This window comes from Erinaceus europaeus, chromosome 9 (assembly GCF_950295315.1).
Source record: "Erinaceus europaeus chromosome 9, mEriEur2.1, whole genome shotgun sequence".
Lineage (NCBI taxonomy): Eukaryota > Metazoa > Chordata > Mammalia > Eulipotyphla > Erinaceidae > Erinaceus > Erinaceus europaeus.
The window spans coordinates 40950276-40971518 of record NC_080170.1 but is presented as its reverse complement, the minus strand read 5'-3'; the positions used below and the strand labels follow the sequence as shown (position 1 = coordinate 40971518).

At 43.7% G+C, this 21243-nt stretch overlaps 1 protein-coding gene across 1 annotated transcript in view; it reads left to right on the top strand.

Moving 5' to 3' along the window:
* ASTN1 (astrotactin 1) overlaps window positions 1–21243 on the top strand; it is a 320336-nt gene that overhangs the window by 170251 nt on the left and 128842 nt on the right. The window contains exon 8 of the mRNA XM_007531466.3: window positions 2732–2816. Coding sequence (XP_007531528.1) covers window positions 2732–2816 — 85 coding nt within the window. The remainder of the gene's footprint in view (window positions 1–2731; window positions 2817–21243) is intronic.

Below are 21243 nucleotides of genomic sequence, written 5' to 3'. Positions count from 1 at the left end.
ACTATAATTCAATCTGTGTTTTCCCATGTCTCACTGGATGCCCTTCCTCTACCACTGATCTATCTTCTTGGTCCTTGGGTGACCTTCCAAAGAGAAAGCTCTGGGTCCATAAACTTCTGTTGCTGTGAATCCAATCCATGAGCCTGTATCTGTTCTCTTATGTGCTCTCTGCAGATCCCCCAAGATCTTCCAAGTTCTTCCTCATTTCCTTTTTACTCCTTAACTCCAGTTGAGCTGGCATCAGTAAGGGAATGAACATTTGAACATTACCTGCTCATGAGGCCTGGTGGACAAGGATCTCCTAGGTCAATCTTGACATGCATGGCTGGGCTGAGATCCCACAGAAACACTCCTTACCCAAGACCTATGGGAGTCCTCTCCTCATAACCCTCAAACTCATTTCATTTTGATTGGCTTTTATCTATAACAGAAGAAATTAATGCTCTTGAATTATTGTTCTACTTCTATCCCATTTCATTGTCTTCCTTAGAAGAATTTTGTATTTATTTATTTTACAAGTGCTGGCTTATGGTGTTGTAGGGGACTGAACCTAGGACCTGGTTCAGAGCCTTGGGCATGAGACTCTGTTTGCATAACCATTATGCTATCTTCCCTGTTCCCCTTCCCCCTGGAAAACTTTTTTAAAAATGATTGCCTGTTGTTTCTGGGATGGGGCAGCTTTGTTATATATAAATCTCAGGCCCTTTATCATGGTCTTTTAACTATCAGCCAATTAAATAACCAGGCACTGACAGAGTTAATACCAGAGCTTTAGCAGGACTGCTCTCGGCACATTAGGGATACATAGCATTACATAAGAGGAGCTGTTAATGCAAAAAAAAAAAAAAAAAAAAAAGCAGCTATTTTCTTGAGATGGGCATGAAGTAAGCAAGTCTTCATAATCTTCTGGGTTCTTGGATCTGACAGCAAAGTGGGTACATGGTGTGGAACCCTGCTGTAGAGAACTGCACACAGACAGCTTTGCCTACAAAGTTCCAGAGGGGCCATGGAACTCTGGGTTCACCGGAAGAGTAACTAATGAGAATGAAGCACCATGATTTCCTAAGCACACATAGAGGGGAGCACTGTCCTTCTGTTTACCAGCTCCATAATAATTAGCCATTTTCACTTAAATGCTAAAACCTTAGAGTCCCTCTAAAACTGGAATAGGTTTGAGTGTCCTCTCTAAATATAGCAACTTGTTCTAGAGGCCAGCCACATGGCATGCTGGGGGCAAAGGTCTGGAATCAGACATGGATTTGAATATTAACAAGCTGTTTCCAGAGCTTTTCACCTTCCTAAGCCCCAGTTTATCCCACCGGCCTACAACAGCTATAATGTCTACTCTTCCAGATTTTTAGGAATACTTATTTTCTTTTAGGGGACTTTATTAATCAATTAATTATTTTTGCCACCAGGATTATTACTGGGGCTTGGTGCTTATACAATGAATCCATCACTCCCAGTGGCCATGCCCCCACTCCCTACCTCCTTCTTTTGTTTGATATGACAGAAATTGAGAGGAGATAGAGAGATAAAGAGATAGAGAGATAAAGAGGGAGATCTGATGTTTGCAAGGACAGTTGACAGTCCAGGGAGACTATCCTTTTTTTTTTTTTGCCTCCAAGGTTATCACTGGTGCTAGGTACCACTGCGCTGGGTGGCTATCTTTTTTTCCATTGTTATTGTTGCTGCTATTTTTGTCGGACAGGATACAGAGAAACAGAGAGAGTAGGGGAAGATAGAAAGGGGGAGAGAAAGATAGATATCTCAAAACTGCTTCACCTCTTGTGAAGAGAGCCCCCCCCCAGCAGGTGGGGACTCAGGGGTTCAAACCAGATCCTAGCACAGGTCCTTGTGCTTTGTACTATGTGCGTTTAACCCAGTGTACTACTACTGCAACCCCCCACCCAGGGAGATTATCCTTAAAGGAAAAACACATTTGGGCCCTGGACCATGAACTCTTCCAATGTCTGTATCTTGGGAAGAAGTGGTGGTGGTTTAACCTAGAAAAGAGGATAGACACTTTTCATTAATTTTCCCCATCATATTGTGAAGCCTGCCCCCCACACACACCTCACAGATGTGGGACCAGGGACTTGAACTTGTGTGTAATGTGTGCACTTTACTGGGTACAGCACCACCTGCCAGCCCCCAGATTTCATTTATTAACATAAGAAAGAAAGAACCAGGGCATCACTCTGGCACATGTTTTACAAAAAATTGAACTTAGGATGTCATGCTTTCAAGTTCAGTGCCGTATTTGCTGCACCATATCTGGGGCCCCAGAAATATTTATTTTTCAATTAAAACCTTTTTGATTTACCTTTGGTTTACCATAGTGGCATTAGAAATACTTGGTGAAACTAACTCACTTATGTGGCCTTTAAGCATTTATCCATTGCGTACTGTGTGATACAGTCTGATGGATCCTAAAAAGACAAAGGAAAAGATCCCTTTGCTCAGAGAGTTCTTGGTTCTTGAGTTTAAAGAGCTCATTAGATAGGAGCCTTGCTTGTGTTAGATTCCCATGGGAGTGGAAACCATCCACTGCACAGGTGAACAAGGTGTTCATGGTATGTTTGTGTACTTGGGCTGTGGAGAGGGAATGTCTGGTCTCCTTCCTCTGGGAGACTTGTAGTTTCACATTCTTATCGGTTTGCATAAAGACAGACATGTTAATCATTCTCTTCATGTTTCTCTCTCTCTTTCTCCTGACCCTGCCTCTAAGGAGAGTGCCTCTGCTATGAAGGTTACATGAAGGACCCAGTACACAAGCACCTTTGCATTCGCAACGAATGGGGCACCAATCAGGGGTAAGTGAGAGGGGTCTCTGCACCCTATATTCCTCCCACACATCTGACAGTGAGGAGCAACTGGGGATAGGGGAGAAAGATAATTACATTCTGAAAGACGCATGGGGGAAAATGTCCTGCTGGAGTTTCCATATTTACAACAGCCCAGGGATGTCCCATCATCTTTTGCTTGACACATAAGATCGGAGATGTTGCCTTTGACTCGGAGCTCCACAGCCTCGAGTGGAATTCTGGGAATCAAGCTGTCCCTCTCTTCCTTTGCTCCAATTCCTGCCACAAGGGTTCTATAGGCAGAACTTAGCTGATAACTTTTGCTGCAGACGCCTGAAACCACTTGGATACCAGGATAGCACTGGCCTTTATGAGAATGGCATGAGTAGAAATGTTTTTCTATTATTGCTACCAGTGGGGGTAAGATGTCCAAGCTCAGGAACTTCTGGGCATTTGAGGAAGAGAGACAGACAGACAGACAGACAGACAGAGAGAGAGAGAGAGAGTCACTATCTCTCCATGAGAACTTGACTTTCCCCAAGACACCCACATCTGATCTGCTAGCATGCCTCTTCTTATTCTGCTGCTTGAAATAGTCGTGGGCAATGTTTATTGTAGTAAGATATACACAATATGAAAATTACTATTTCCACCATGTTTAAACATCCAGTTTGGTGACATTAACACTCACATTGCATACCCACCACCATAATCTACATTCAACTCTTTCTTTCTTTCTTTCTTTCTTTCTTTCTTTCTTTCTTTCTTTCTTTCTTCCTTTCTAAAAATCAGTTTTTTAAAAAAAGAGTGAGCTTTTAAAAAATAGTTTTTAAACCCAGGTTATAGACATTGAACTACCTCTGAGCAATTTTGGACTTTGGTTTTGGGTGCTAAGAGCTTGCTTCCTGTGCGGGGCTGGTGGTGGAGATTGGGAGGAAGAAGATCAATATATGCTGGTTAATGATAATGATCTGTGGAACCCAGAGAGCCAGGGATAAGTCAGGCAAAAGTCACCTCAGAGTGATCACTTGGACCTCGGCTTTGAAAGATGTCTCGAATTCACAAATTCAAGGTGGAAAAGAAAGGAAAGCAGTGTCATTTCACCTATTGCCATGGAGGGCTGCCCACCCCTCTACCACCACCAAGACAGAATTAAAGTTTCCTCTGTATGTTTCTGATGAGACCCATCCCAGAATATTGAGCGCAGTTCTGGAATCTCTGAGCAGTAAATATGGAGACAAATGGGCAAAAGTTTGGAGAAGAGTAATAAAAATGATTGAAGAGCCCAGGGGAGTGATGGATGATGAAAGGTAGAAGAACTCAACTCTGAGAACTTGGCCAGGCTGATGACTAAGTCAGGGCATGATAGATGTCCCCAGACATTCAAGGGGGCAAATGTTCTGGAACTGGTTGAGGGATCAAGACAAGAGCCAAATGAAGTTAGGGATAGGAAATTGGAGTCACAGGTTTAAAAACTGGGGGGGGGGGGGGTAGGGCTCCAAATCAATCTGCCTTGAAATCTTTTTGTCTAGTGAAACTGTAGGCTTGCTGGGTGCCTGCTGAATTGGAGATGTTATTAAAGAGGCAGTGGATACGATTTAGAGGATGGTGTTTTGTAGTAGAATAAATACATCTGTAGTGGCTTGTTGAAAGGTTGGTGGGAAGGAGAGAGAGAGAGGATGTGGCTAATAGATGCCCAGCAGGGTATAACTAAACAGAGCATTTCACCCATTAAGTGGCTCTGGTTTCCTTTTTCTTTTCTTTAACATTTTTTTATTTTGTCACCAGGATTATCACTGGGGCTCAGTACCTGCATAATGAATCAACTGCTTCTGGTGGCTATATATATATATATTTTTTCCTTTCATTTATTTGACAGAACAGAGGGAAATTGAGAGGGGAGGGGGAGATAAAGAGGAAGAGAAACAGAGACATCTGCAGCACTTTTTCACTGCTCATGAAGCTTCCTCCCCTGCAGATGAGGACCAGGTCTTGAACCTGCCCAGGGACCTCATGCATAGTAATGTGTGCATGAGGGCAGATGTGCCACCACCTGACCCAGCTTTTGTATTCTGACCACTCAAATGTTCCTACAGTAACTGAGAAGCCAAGTGTTCTTAGCTTCTGTAATGACTGAGAATCTCTGTTCACCATGATTCTTACTGAGTAATTTGTTATAAAGAGTGATATGTAACTCATTCTCTGTCTCTGTTGCTTGCAAACATACTGCTACAGAAAGCAACTACTAAAAATCATTTCCATTTTGGTTCCCTGAATGATCCAGGTTGGTGCTCTAGAGTGATTAGAATTGTTGGTTAATTGCTTAAACCTTCATATCCCCTCAGACAGACCAAGGGAGGTAGGACCCCATATCACTAGTTAATAGTCCAAGTCTCTGCCATAGTCACTTCAGGTGTATAGACTGTCTTAGTCTATACACATCCAGGGAGAGGCTGGAGGCCTCACATGGGTGTCATTAAGAACAAGACAGGCTAAAACTCTGAGGTACAGACTGATAGGGACATTAGCCCCAGGAAACAGACAAAGAGACCTAATCTGTCATTTCCATCTCTAATTTCCATTATTCTCTGATCATCACTGTCTACAAGGTCTCATTGTGGACACTAATAAAATAATGGAGTAACTGTTAGGCAGGGAAAAACAAGTGACTATCTGGAGGATAATGGAACCTGGAGTGATAGCAACCTGAGTTTATGTGTATATATAAAAAGTGCCAGACAAATGACTGCATTTTCTCATCAAATGACAAGACAAATGAAAAGAGGAAAAGGCCATACATCTTGATTCAAAGCAGGGATTGGATGCCACTTTTCTTTGAGTGACTCTTACAAAATTAATTGAAGTTGATTTGAATGTGAAGACTGTCGCTCGAGTTGAAAACTGCCTGACAGGTTGCCAACTAATGATACGTATCTGGGTTTTATAGAAAAATCAATGGCAGGCCTAATTTTCCTGAATATCTTATTGAATGTTCAGGAAAGTGTAGGTAAGCAGGCCATGGGAGGGAATTTCTGTTTTCCACGTTACATGAATTCCTGTATTGCATACATTAAAATTATTGAACATTCTCTTGCTATGGAACTATCAAATCCTGGGCCTATATAGTAGTTAAAATTAATTCCATTGAGGAAAACCTTGGTTACTGTACCAGGTAGCAGTAAGCATTGATGACTTTCAGATGAGGAAGAATATTGATCTAGGGCATTAATGTAGAAAATTACAAATGGATGATTCTGTGAGGCAAGAGGGTTATACCTGTAACTTCACCAGCCTCTGCATGTGTTTGTGAACTTTGCAAAGTGTGTGTGTCTTCTATGTGTAGTGTAATGTATAGGTGTGTCTGTGATGTGTGTATGAGGGTGTGTGTGTGTGTGTAAGTATGTGTGTGTGTGGTGGGAACTTTGCCTGCATGATGAATGTTTGTGTTGTTGCTGTATATTGTGTTTTATGTGTTGTGTTGGGATGATGTAGTGTGTATATTTGTGTGTGTGTGAGTGAACGGATATGTTTATAGAAATCCTCTCCCCACTATACTCCATCACTGGCTTTCCCCTTGTATTCACATTCTTAACAAATATCAATTTGATGACCTATTGGGGTCCTGATTATGTGACACTGCTAATTTTAAAACATGGTCTCTGCTCTGGAAGAACCACTAGTATGGATACAGATAGCTCTCTGTGCAAAACCATCCCAACGAGTTCTCAGATTCATTCAGGTAAGGATATGGGTAGTACTCTTGATGGTTTCAGTGTTAGGGAAGACTTCTGTGAGGTCTAAGAAATCTGACTTCCTGAAGAAGTTGTGGCTGTAAACTGTCTGTTTGACAGGTGACAATAAGGTCATTCGCTATTTCATTAATTAATTAATTAATTCATTCATTCATTTCTAGCAAAGAAATAGCAAATGATGTGGATACAGAAGAAGCCTGGATTTTTAGGACTGCAAATAAATAATGTAGTCTGAGAGATCTGTTTATGGGCAGGAGAAGAGACAGATGAGGTGGGGTAAAGGCTCAATCTTGGTGAGACCTTGCTTCCTCAGGCTTTGAATTTTCAATTGTGTGAACTCAACTCTAGAATTGATAGCAGCAGGGGGGTGGGTGGAATTCAAAATGCATTTGGCAGAACATCTCCTCATGACACACTGCTGTTTCCCTTGGCTCCTCACAATGAATGGGAAGAACACAAAATGCAAAAATGCATTCACAACCTCTGGAGATGATCTGTATTCTTATTTATCTGGATTCCACAAGTAAGTCATATTCATAAAACAGTGCTGTGTATGGAAATTTCAAGACCACATAGCAGGACTAGGGAGATCCCTCAGTGACAGAACACAGGACAGGCAGACTTGAGTTGTAGATTCAGTCCCTGGTGCCTCCAGAAACCAGAATGAAATGGCACTCTGATATTTCTTTTTCTCGTTTTTCTATCTCATGAAAGTAAACACATCTGTTTATTTAAACCTCAACTGTGAGGTGACATAGACACAGGGACCCTGTATATGAGGTCTGTGAACAAGATCTTGTGCCATGTGTCCTGGCCATTTCTTTAGAGACCACAATGGCCAAAAGCTCAGTTCAGTGTGCAGTCAGGATGCCCTGGGTTGCCATTTTTTTCTTTTTTCAGTGACTCAGGTTCTTTCAAAGATGGCCAAGGAGAGGTGAGACAGGTGGAAACACTGGCATGAAGGCCTGGGTAGTAAAGTCCAGCTCATTCAGGCGACAGAAGCCAGGTGGCAGATTGTCAAAATCACTGAACTCACTCATCACACAGGAAACTCCAAGTCCCTCAAAGTAAAAATAGCCTCTTAGAAATTTCAACCCCAGTCATGGCTGACAGATTTCTAATGAGTTATTAAAAGAACATGGGATGCTTGAGGTTGCATCCTTGGTCTTTGAAGCTGTCAACAGAGTCATTCACTCCCTACCACAATAGCCCTCATGACCTACTGGCCTGACAGGACCAGGATGGAAGGAGGGGCTTTGAAAGTCGTCTGTCTAATCTGCATGAACCCCTCAATAAATCTTTCAGCCTCCCAAGCCCCTTGGGGGCCCTAGACACCCCCAGGGACTGTCAGTGCCTGTTGGTTACTTGATTGCTAGGACAATGAGGACAAATCGAACATTTTCACAGAAGAGAAGTGGAAACAATAAATGAGGACTGAGAAAACAGGAGAGATTGATTTGCATGACAATATGAAAGGAGAAAAAACAAATTTACTTAGCCACTTTGCAGATGATTAGGAAAGGCTATCCTAATGGGTTTTTTGTTGTTGTTATTGTTCTTGTTGTTAAATTTAACACATACCCAAGGGCCTCTAGATGCATTTTTCAGAAGGCCCCAGTGAGATCAAATTCATACATTTGAAGAGTCCCAGTAAATAACAGTCTGATTTCTTATTTTGGTAACTGAGATACAGAGGGCACCACCAAGGTGACTCCCTAATGGAGAATTAGAACCTGTCACTAGATTCCAGTGCCGAAGGACAGTTATAATTCACGAGAGGAAAGAAGACCTCTAGGGAGAAGGAAAAGGTGTTTCTTTAAGGTTTAGGAGCTGCTGTTGGCAGTGGGTGGGCTCATCAGAACACCAACTCCTTACATTGCCAACTCTAGACTCAACACACTTGCCATGCCACCCTGGATTAGTACACAAGCGTCCATGCAGACCTTCATGGGGCATGTTCTTTCCATTGTCCTGGGCCTGCTCAGTCTCTACAACTTGTCCCTGCTGCCTACACTCCAAGCACTAACTGCTCAGAGATTCTCCAGGAGCCAGATGCCCAGTCCAGAGACTCCAGCTTCCTATTATAACGTGTACTCAACAAGGTGTGCCACTGTCCAGCACCTCCCTTTAATACTTATTTATTTATTTGTTGTTATTTGATAGGACAGAGAAAAATTGAGAGGAGAAGAGCTGAGAGAAAGAGAGGAAGAGAAAGCGATAGCTGCAGCACTGATTCACCACTAGTGGTGCTTCGCTCTGCAGGTAGTGAGTGGGGGCTTTAAACCCCGGTTCCTATACATTGTAACGTGCACTCACCAAGTCCAGCTTCCTTTTGTAACAACAGACAGGGATACTGCTGGTCCTAGTTGGCCTCATCCCTTCTATTTTGCTCCAGATGTGTCCTTGACAAGAGCTCATTGTCCTGGGACTTCCTGAACCATGTGTCATGACCATCCTCCAGAGGCCATGTACAGAACCATGGCCCAAAACTCAATGTAGTCTGGAGTCATGATGCCTTGGGCTCCAGGTATTGAAAAGAGACCAACCTTGCTTCCTGACCCATTCCTGACTACCTGCAACAAGGGCAGGAACCATATGATGCCATCTGATCATCAGAGTTCAGTAACTGAGCTGTTGCAGGATAAAATCTAGACTGTAGGGTTTGGGTCTTGGGTACTGTTTGGCTTCTAAGTGCTGCCCAAAGCTTCTCCATCAGTGCTCAGCTGGAGCCAGACAGTGCTAGGTACCTCAGCACATCCTGATGAACTTTGTTTATTTCTAGAGCATTATCTGGCTCTACTCTTACACCCCTTTGCCTCAGTGATGCTCCAGTCACTGTCCTCCAACCCTCTTAGCCAGCCTCCTGCTGCTCCTTCACCTCTGGGTTCCCTCTCCTCCCACCTTCCACTCCAGATCTCATTGTGCCAGTTCCTGTCACTGCTACCCCAAACAAATGTCAATATCTCCCTGTTAGATTTCTTTTTATTCTCCTTTTCTGTTTCTTCCTCTATCTGTACAATTATTCCTAACCTATTATCCCTAACAGGAGCTTCTGGTATAAATAAATAAGTATGCAAGTCTCATACTTCCCATTATTTTGCTTCTTTCTTTTCAAAATAATAAAGAATATATATTTATGAGAGAGAGAAGGAGAGAGAGAGAGAGAGAGCCAGAGTTTTACCTGGCACATACTACAGTGTTGGGAATCTAACTTATGTCCTCATTCTTTAGACCTCAACACTTATTTACTATGCCACCTCCCAAGTCACTTTTTTTCTCTCTCCCCATCTTCTTCTCCATAAGAGTCCATGGGTACACAGCTGCCCTCTCTTTACTTAGTTCAGTGTCTAACAATGAAGGAAGCTCTCAGAATTAAATCTGAAGTATGTACTGCTAGGCCTATATTCTGACATTATCCTGCCCCACACAGTGCCCAGGAAACCTGAAATATTGACCCACAGAATATGTGGAGAGTAACTCAGCCTGGAAGAGCAACCAATGTGCATGCCTGAGCCCCCTGAGACTACAGTCAGTCCGCAACACCATCTGATGCCAGAGCTGAGCAGTGCTCTGGCCCTCTCTCTCCTTCCTCTATAAATAGTTAAATAGAAAGCCTGCTCCTCCCTTAGTAAACAGGCAAGAACTGAATGATTGAAGGTGATCTCTCCTCCTGGCATCTCTTTGGGCAGGACCCCAGTTGACTTGGAAAACTGTCTACCTCAACTCGTTCTCTGGCAATTTCTCAACTTGACCCATTTTCCCAAAGGCTAGGCACAGCGATGAGCTTGGTACTTGGTAAGGCACCTGGCTGAGAGAGCTCTGAGTCCTGAAATGCAGTCCTGATTGCCAAGGCTTTGGTCTTGGACATGGACACAAGCTGCTGTTGTCTCCTCGGTCCTGCTTTATAGCTGAGAAGCTGGAGCTACCCTGACAGCCATGTTTTTTGGAGCTGCTCTTTGCTCTCTCCTGAGAGGCCACTGTAAGCTTCTGGGTAACCCAGCTAATCCAAAAGCAAAAGGCAGTCTGGCAGCCAGGCCAAAGAGCATCTCCTGAAGGAGTATCTAAAACACCACCTTCTAGTTTCTAGCCCCAGAGATTTTTTTTTTTTTATTTTAACCAAGGTTATCACTGGGGCTTGATGCCTGCATGATGACTCCACCCCTCCCTACTGACATTTTCTTTTCTTCTCTTCTCTTCTTTTCTCTTTTCTCCTCTTTAATTTATTTTTCTTTTACAGAGATAGAGAGAAACAAGGAGAGAGAAAAAGAGACACCCTATAATGAAGCTTCCTGTCTGCAGGTGGAGACAGGGGTTTGAACCTGTGTCCTGGCACATGGTAACATGTATACTCTGCTATCCCAGATCTGATAGGGAGATGGTTCAGACTCTGTACATTTGACAGGCTCACCAGCATGACTCTCAGACACAATACAGGCTTAAGAACCTTTCTTAGGAAAGACCTGGGCCTTGGATTTTCACTGGAGTGAGGTCAATAGTCACCAGTGCTCTAACTCCTTTCGGATGAAAACTGGACTGACTGTGCTTGTAGGTAAGTGTGTGAGGGCTTCCTGGGGAACCCTTACATGTCACTGACTGCATAGTAGTCAGTCAAAGATGTCAAGACACTTGCTCAAGGTCACCTTGCTGGTCAGGGGGGGTCAGTCACACTTTAAAGAGACAGGATATTAGAGAGATACCCAAGTGTCAGAGGACATTGGGAAAGTCACTCTTGGTCCCTACCTGCTTCTCTGCACCTGCTTCAGACTCATCTTCTTCCCACCCTTCCCTAGGTAGTGAGTGTCTGCATCCAACCCCCAACAGTGCAGTCCCCTCCAGAGATGGGGAACACAACTCTGTTCCCTCTGACTAGTCCCATCTTGGCATCAAGAGACTTATTTTAAACAGTGCTGGAGGCGGGAACACTCAGTTCCTCCACTACGACCACCAGGGTGAGAAAAAAAATCAACCTCAATTTACCCTCCAATCTGCTCAAGAATGGAAGATAAATTGTTTCAATTTTAGAGAAATGAATGTTTTATGTCTTTGCCTATGCAGCCCAGAGAGTGTCCTGAATTTATATATTCCAGGAAATGCAGGGTGTATTCAACCAGGGATGCCAGCTGTACCTCCCGGGCCTGGTTGTCCATCTAAGAAGACTAGGTCTGAGAGTGTTCACATCTTCCCTGGCTTTCACCATCATGACTATTTATCATTTCTTTCTCCTTTAAAATAAATAGAAAAAAAATAACTCCTTATCTCATGCACAGAGAAAGCCATCACTGCCATTTCTCTTCCCATTTTTTTTTTTGGTCTTTGCATCAAAAGTTTGCCTTCTCTCTGTCTCCATTCCCCCCATCCCCCATGCTGAATATAGTTTTTTTTTCTATTTCATAATTTAACAATTTGCTCATGTTACATTAATATTCACTAGAGTGGGGGAGGGAGTATGCATTTTTCCAGACTTTTCCTTGGGGGGAAGTTCCTCCTCCTTTCCCCCTCTTCTCTTCCTCTTCTTCTTAAAAATCATTTTTATGGGGGATTTAATGTTTTACTATATAGTAACTGGTCACTGCCTTTATCCTTGGAAAAAGCTACTAAATAAAGTCTGCTTGAAAAGACATAAGTAAATGTAGAAACACCTAGTCCCAAACTACCTTCTTCCTGTGTCATGTGGCTTAAAGAAAGTGGAATCAGGTTTGACAATAGCACCTCTGACCTGCCGGATATGAGCTCTGAAGTCTTTGTCAGTAACAAAGACTTGCTTTGCTCTTTGCACACCTGCATTGGAGCCACAAATGGGAAAATGCAGCATCCAGGGGGTGCCCATGCTGCAGTCAGGGTCACGACAGTGTAGCCAGATACCACTGTCCTGATTCCACACTACTCCTAACACAGAGCTACTTCATAACAGATGTCTGTCCCCTACAGACACATTCTCATCCCAAGGTCTCCAGGATGTGTGGTGCTGGGTGTTCTGGATAGGACCACAGTCAGTGGTATTGTGTACACATCCCAGAGAGGCCCCTCTAGCAACTTGTCACTAGCCCCAGGACACTGCATCATTTTGAAAAAGTGAAGATCAAACACCTGTGCCTGTTTAACCTAACACTATTCTCAGATCACCTGGCCCCAGAGCCTCCAGGCTGAATTACATCTTCTCTCCTGCTCCCCTTTTGAGAATCTCTTCCCAACAGCAGCCCATGTGGTTCTACAGATAGGCAAGAGAAAGTTCTCTTTAGGGGACCAAGATTCCCCTATTGTCTGTGAGACTCAATATGTTGTGCTAGTCAATAGATTTGTCTACAGAGTGGGAGGCATACAAGTTCCAGCCTCTTAATGTTTAAAATGAGAACTAGGTTTGTTGGTTAAGTGAGAAGCACTTGAGGGCTGGCAAAATTGCTCACTTGGATAGTGGGCCTGCTATGTCATACACTAACCCAGGTTTCAGCTCGACTCCCCACTGCATTGGGCACCACAGTGCCTTTGCCTCTCTCTATCTGTCTTTCTGTCTTAGTAAATGAATGCTGTGAATCTGCATTATAGGAGCCACCATTCAGTCTGCAGAGATATTGAGCTGTTCTGCACTAAAAATTGTACGGAATATGAGCTGATATTCACACATATCACACACACACACACACACACACACACACACACACACACACACACACACACACACACACACTTCAAGAGGTGTTTCTGTTGCAGGAGTCTGGCCTGCATATCAGGCCAGGAGCCGCTTCCTTCTTTTTTTACAAACTCAAATGAAAAGTGAAGACTTGGGGGGCTGGGTGTTGGCACACCTGGTTGAGTGCATATGTTACAGTGTACAAGGACCTAATTTCAGGAGGAAAACTTTGCAAGTGGTGATGCAGGGCTTCAGGTGTCTCTCTGTCTCTCTCCCTCTCTACTTCCCCCTAGCCTCTCGATTTCTGACTGTCTCTATCCAATAAATAAATAAATAAATAAATGTGAAGACTCTAAGTTTAACATTAAGAAAAACTTCCAGATCCACAAATCTGTTTCCACCCCTCCTTCCCCTAAGTCTTTTACTTGGGTGCAATACACCCTGCCCAGTCTAAGTTTTGCATTGTATTTTCCCTTGCTGTCCTTGTTTCTGAAGTTCCACCTATAAGTGAGATCACACAGTATTTGTCCTTCTCTTTTTGGTTTATTTCACTTAACATAGTGCTTTGGGGTCCTGGTGCATGGTGGTGGGGAAAGACTTTAGTTGGGGTTCAGAGTGTTCTACAGAGATTTGCAGGAAGATGAGACACTGTAGCCCTATGTCAACAACTGTACAATAAACCATTACTCTCCCTCCCAATAAAAACGATTTTTTAAAAAGAAAAACTTCCCCTGAGGAAAGCCTTGAGAAATACCACCCCCCCCATAAATACCAAGGTCTCAATTCTGGCTCTGCCTTTTACTTACTGCACACATTCTTTTGGGCAAAATGCTTAAGCTCTCTGCTACTTGCTCCCTGGAGAGTTCAGGAGGGAATCATAACTACTTGAGAGGGTATGGTAAACAGAAATTATACTCAGAGATGATTGTGGCAAGATCACACTGCCCTCCAAAAATTAAGGACTCAGTGATTCTCATCACCATTCTTTAAAGTCACGTTATCCCCCCAACACCTCCTTGCCAGGACTTTACCACTCATAGCTGTTTTTTTTTTTTTTATCAGGTGGGAAGAGAGAGAGAGAGAGTGAGAGAGAGAGAGGTAGAGAAGGAAAGACACCTCCACAAATAAGCTTCCCCTAGTACAGTGAAAGCTGGGCTTAAACCTAGGACACATATATTAACAGAGCAAGCAGCTTTCAGATTGAACCATCTCACTGGTCCTAAAGTCCTTCCATTCTGATCCCTGGCCAGGTTGGGCTTTTGGGTTTAATTGACTGGTTAGTTGGTGGGAATGCTTCTTCCTTTTTGTTGGCATTAAAGCCAATGGAAGATATACACTCAACTGAAGAGACACACTCCTGTGCCTCCGTAGTCTATTCCCCAAATTTCTCCCTGAGGGCAGAGCTGACTGTGGATGGACTCTGGAGCCTAGACTCTTCAGCTTCTTAACTAATAATACAGTCTCAGGATTTTGTATGATGCCCTCTTTGAAGTCACTAGTTTTCTCACCAGGGAGGGAACCTCATCAGTCCTGCCATTCCCAGCAACCCTTGCTGCCACTCAGCCAGGCGGAGGACAGGAAAGGAGAGTAGAGGAGCCCATAGGTGCCTTCAGTCTGCCCTTCTCTTTTGAAACACAATGCAGCACCTTTGAACTGCAGCCTAGTGAGAGGATGCTGGTGCTATGGCCCAGCCTCTCCCCATTCTGTTCCCTCTTCCAGTCAGTTGAGCTGTTAAACTTCCAGGGGTCAGGGGCATTGAATGTGAGCGGTGGCTCTTCCTGCCACTCTACCCCCCCTATTATGGGACTAGCAAGGCAGAGAAATATCTCTGAGGCTCCAGATAAATGTCTGGAGGGACTCGATAAGAAATAAGAGGAGTCTTTTATGAGTTTAAAATCCTCTCTCTCTCTTTCTCTCTCTCTCTCCTTCCCCTCCCTCTCTCATACACACACCCTTTGCATTTTGATCAGACACACCCATTGTTCAACCTGACCGCCTCCTTCCATTCTCTCCCTTTCCCTCTCTTTCCCTCCCCTTCCTTCTCATTTTCCAGTTACCTGGGTAGCCTCTTTATCCCTGACTTGCAGTGTCAGGACCCTTTGGAGATTTCAGTGAATGAAAGAATATTGAATGTAGCCATTTATCTACACCCAATGTTTCTATTTCTGGATGAATCTGGGCCTCAGGTTTCAGCAAAGCCAAGGACTGCAAGGAGACTGACTTCTTCTGTCTTTGGAAGATCAGTTAGAAGAGCTCCATTGTAGAGAGCTTCTTTTTTCCTTCACAGTTTATTCTTTTGAAAAGGATTGAAATGTCTTTTTAAAGCTTTATTTTATTTATTCAAATAAATAAACAGAACTTCACATTAGAGGGAGGGAGAGAGAAGCTGGAGCACTGAAGCTGGGTGGTGGCACACTTGGTTGAGCACACGTTACAAGATGCGCGGATCTGGGTTCAAGCCCCTGACACCCAGGGGAAAGCTTTGCAAGTGGTGAAGCGGTTCTGCAAGTGTTTCTCTGTCTCTCTCCCTTTCTATCACCCCTTCCCTCTGTATTTCTGGCTGTCTCTATCCAGTAAATAAATAAAAATAATTTAAGAAAACATAAAAAGTAAAAAAAGAGAGAAGCTGGAGCACCATTTGGGCAGCGGGAACCATGTCTCAGACATGCAAGCCCTGTGCTCTACCTGTTGAGCACTTTCTGCAGCCACTGAATTTTTTGAAGTTTATTTGTTATTTATTTTTTATAAGAAAACAAATTAGGAAAGAGAGAGAGAGAGAGAAAGAGAGAGAGAGATGCTTAGATAAGGACACTGCTCAACTCTGGTATATAGTGGTACTAGAGATAAAATCTTGGATCTCTGGGTAAAGCAGAACTTGTCTTAAAATATTTATTTGTGGGGGTCGGGCGGTGGCGCAGTGGATTAAGCGCATGTGGCGCAAGGCACAGGGAACGGCTTAAGGATCCTGGTTCGAGCGCCCGGCTCCCCACCTGCAGGGGAGTCACTTCACAGGCGGTGAAGCAGGTCTGCAGGTGTCTATCTTTCTCTCCCCCTCTCTGTCTTCCCCTCCTCTCTCCATTTCTCTCTGTCCTATCCAACAACGAACGACATCAACAATGGCAATAATAATAACCACAACGAGGCTACAACAACAAGGGCAACAAAAGAGGAAAAAAAATGGCCTCCAGGAGCGGTGGATTCATGATGCAGGCACCCAGCCCAGCAATAACCCTGGAGAGAGAAAAAATATATATATTTGTTTGCTTTTATGGGACAAGGTGAGAAACTAGACAGCACTCAGCTCTGATACATAATGATGCTACGTACATCCTCTTCGGACCTGACTCTTCCGCCGCAGGATATATAAGGACAGGATTGTGATTAGAGATAGCTTAGATTGCACTGTGTTCCACATGAATAAAGACTGAACTGTGTACCACTCAGCCATGAGTCCCTGGCCATCTCTCTCTCCTGCCCACGAAGCTAGCCTGGCAATGATCTTCCTAGAGCCTCAGGCATACATGTCCTATCCTCTAGTCCTAAGCTAGTTCCCTGGCCATGGTGGAATTCTTATGAGGGGTATTTGAATCCGCATCTCTGACTGGCTTTGCACTAGACAGAAGAAGCCCTGATAGACTCCATCGACCAGCTTCTCCTCTTTGCCAAAGCAATGCTGCCCCCCTCTCCCCATCATATACAGAACCCCACTTCTGGGCCAGCACTGATTCCCCTCTGTTACCCAAGATCAACTTCTCTCCCCTTTTTTTCTGCCCCCTCCCTACTTTTAAAAGATATTTATTTATTTGCTCCCTTTTGTTGCCCTTGTTGTTTTATTGTTGTAGTTATTATTGATGTCATTGTTGTTGGATGGGACAGAGAGAAATTGAGAGAGGAGGGGAAGACAGAGAGAGGGTGATAAAGACACCTACAAACCTGCTTCACTGCCTGTGAAGTGACTCCCCTGCAGGTGGGGAGCCGGAGGCTTGAACCAGGATCCTTCCGTTGGTCCTTGTGCTTTGTACCACGTGAGCTTAACCTGCTGCGCTACTGCCGGATTCCCTCCCTCCCCATTTTTATGTCCCCTCCCCATCCTTCTCTGTCCACCATAAACATCTTTCTAAAGGATAAGTCTATAGCCCCACAGAATAAAACTGGACATTTCTAAGGTATCCCAGAGGCTTTCTGTCAAACCCTTAAAGCCCTTCATCTCATATCCAGTCATTCTTCCCAGGATTGCATATTCTGCAGCATGTTGGAATCAGAATGGAGTGCGCATGCAGAGAACTATCTCACATATCTCTTCACTTACTAGCAGGGCACGCTGTACTCAGATTGGTTTTTCCTATACTCTCCCAGCCCATTCCAAACTTTTCACCTTATTCCTTCCCTACTATGTAAATCTGGATAGCCTCCTTTGAGATAGCAATGGGATACTATCCAGTTTCTCTGCCGGGCCCTCTTCTGTGACTTCATGATCTCTCCCTCAGTTGTTTTCATACAAATTAAGATGAACTGATAACCCAAATTATCGATTCACTTATTGCTCCTGCCCCTACTGACCCAGTTTGCAAGTTTCTCACGTTCAAGACTATGCCCTAGTCATCTCTGTTACCCTGTATTCAGCACTAATTAAACATTTTAACAATGTTTGTTGAATGAATAAGTGATTGGTTACGTATGAGGTTAACGGAGCAAATTCTTGCAAAGCTCTGTGGGCTTTGCAAGAACTGGACATGGAGCCATAAGGTGCATGCTTTTCCAGATGTTAAACCCAAGCTTCTTTCCTCTTTTCTTCTTCCTTCCTTCCTTCCTTCCTTTCTCTATTTCTTTCTTTCTCATTTATTTTTTTACTGGAGCATTGCTCAGCTCTGGCTTATGGTGGCACTGGGGGTTACTTAGTGTGTTTTCTGGCACTTAGGTTTTCTAAGTACAAGAGAAATCTGCTTATTTATATTTAATATATGGTAGGGTGTTCTTTTCAGGATTAACTCATTTGTCTTCGAAGTGCCACCAATGTAGGGTACATCTATCATTCATTCATTTTAAACACATTTGCCAATGACCTTCCGTGTCTCAGCAATTGTGTTAAGTTCCTAGAGAACAGAAAAGGTGAATAATGATGGCAACAATCATGCAAGGTATTTTATAGGCTAGGTGCTGCTCAAAGGACTTAATATCAACTCATTTAATATCCATGACTTTATGAAGTAGGTATTTTACTTGACATCCTCCTTCTTACAGTTGAATAAATTGAAGAACAGACACTCTCCTATCCTGAGGAATCTAGGAACAGCATAGAGAGTGAGATTTCATGGAAAAGCAAGACCAGTTCACAAGAGTGAAGAGAGGTGATTGACACAGGGAAGAATAGAGTAAAATGGTGTGCCAAGCAGCTGGCCAGGGTTTCAGAAGAAACCAGTTCTTGGACACCCAGGTCATAGCAGAGAAAGACCTTATAGAAATCTATACTTCTGCATCCTCCTAGGGCTGGAGGATGGGCAGAAAGGGAGAAAAACTTGGTTTTGGGGTCTTTCTAGTCTCTAGTTAACATGGAACAAGGTGTTATCATCTATGAACATTCTCAATGTTACAGTGAAAGGAATCTTCACACACACACACACACACACACACACACACACTCCTCCATAGAAAGGGACTCATAGCCCATGTAGACCAGTACATGATGTGCAGAGAGTACAGGGTTCAAGAGATTTGAACACAGGAAAGTTGGAAGCTGGGTATAAGTATAGTTTGTTGAAAAGCTGCATGAACAAATGGGGGAGGTATCCTAAAGACTGATCGATAGGGCCCCATTGATCACATTGAAGAATGGGAAAACTGGCATGGGGAGGTCACTCAGTGGTGGCATCACTTGTTAATTCCCTAATGCCTACAATTATTAATTAAATTTATAATAATAAAAACAATAAATCTCATGGAGCTGTTGTAAGGTTGCTGAAGAGCTAGCTCCAAGCCTCTCTGAACAGAGTTGGGGGAGCATGAAAGTGTGGTGAGTGCAGATTAGGAGCCCAACTCATGGGAGCTATCTCTGTGAGCTAGCTAGCTCTATCTCAATGGGAACACTTACCTGGCATGGAAGCTGGGCCTACACAGGAGAACTAGACATGGCACCATCAAGTGGAGGCTTTTCCAGATGTTAAATCCAAGCTTCTTTCCTCCTTTCTTCTTTCTTTCCTTCCTTCCTTCTTTCCTTCCTTCCTTCCTTCCTTCCTTTCTCCCTTTCTCTCTTTCTTCCTTTTTCATTTATTTTTTTACTAGAGCATTGCTCAGCTCTGGCCTATGGTGGCATTGGGGATTGAACTTGGGACTTTAGAGCCTTAGGCATGAAAGTCACTTGCATCTCCATTATGTTAGTTCTTCTACCCTAAATCTAAGTTTTTCCACTCTTCAATTCTGAGAGAGAAAACATACAGAGAGATGAAAGATAGAAGGACACTATCGCACTGTTATTAGTGGAGTTTCCTTGGTAGTATCCATGGTGTTCCCATGTGGTGCTAGAGCTCTAACCCAGGGCCTGAAGCATGGTAAGACACATGTTCTACAGGGTGAACTATATCTCACTCAACCACCACCCACACCCCCTACCCCCACCAAAAATTATTGTAAAGTCAAGGAAAACACATGGAGGCATCTGTTAGCTACCAACAAGCTACTTTCAATTGTATGGGTTGTATTTTTCAAATAGCTATTCCCATATTGGGCAGAAAATACTTATGGACCCAACTACTTAGTGAAGGAAACCAAGAGCTATATTGGGGGCAGGAGGGGGCTGTGTTAATTGCCAGCTAAGTAAGTCTTGTTGGGCTCTCTGACTGGAGCAGGTTGGTGACTCGCTTTACTTCATATAAAACCTCCAGGGACGTGGGCACTCTGTTCTTCCTTCTACCTCCCAGGACACCGAGGTGCTGAGCAATCATAACCACTAGCTTGTCAGAAGTGGAGAAAGGTTTGAATCCAAGATGCTGAAATTACTGGCTCAGGAAGTTTTGGACTCAGACTTGGGCATTCTGAGCTCACCTTAGAATCCAGCCCAACAGACACAACTGACTAAGAATAGACTTAGTCTAGAAAGCTGGTCACTCTTCTGCCCCTGTGTCTGTGTCCTGCCTTCCCACTGGCTGTCTACTGTCTTTGTCTTCCACCTTTAGACAGCCACCATTTTGACCACCCATCTTCTTGACTGAAATATTGCAAACGTTTTATTACCAGAAGAACAGAGAAATGGAGGTGATTCCTTGAGGATCAATGCCAGGACAAACAATGGTGGTTTACAGAGAGATCAGAAAAACGGGAAAAAAATCCAATGTCTACTTCAGGTTAAGCAAACCTAAGTGGGATGTGACCTCATCTATTAATATCTTAGTAGTATCAATGTCACAGGAAAGGGCAGAGAAGTTATTCAGCGGTGATCAGTAGGAGATGGGATAAGAGCGAGAGTGAGAGAGATTTAGGTGAAAATGGGATGCAGATATTTATTAAATGGTGCAGAGAGGGGCAGTGGAAGGCTCCCAGTTGTCTGATTTCTGCAAAGTGGGATTGGAGGACTTTGTGTCAGAAGGAGCTGAGGGTCTGATTACTTTGACCCCTGGGGATTACCTGGACAGGTCTTCCCCATTTGCAATTTTCATAGTCCTTTAACAACTGTGCTTTCTCATTTGTTTCTACTGTGCCCTTTGCCCTCTGTGGATTTCCCCTTCCTGCTCATCTCTATCCATTTCAGGCTCTCCTTCCCATTTTTTTCCCTTTTGCTTTGCTTGTTCCCTCATCCTTGTGCTCACCTTTGATCTCTCCCCCTACCCTGGTCCCCCTTTCTCCTGGTTCCTCTCTTATACCTGGCAAATGAATCTCAGGTTTCCAGGGGGTTGCTCTTCCCCTCCCTCCTTCCAAAAAAGCAGATGAAATTTGCCACCCTGACAAAAGAGAACAAAAGCTGCAAGTCCCTGCCAAAGTTACAAGGACAGCATTTTCTCTTTTTAGGGGCTTTTAATTTTAAAAAAAGAAAGAAAGAAAGGGGAAAAATTGCAGCCTCTGGTTC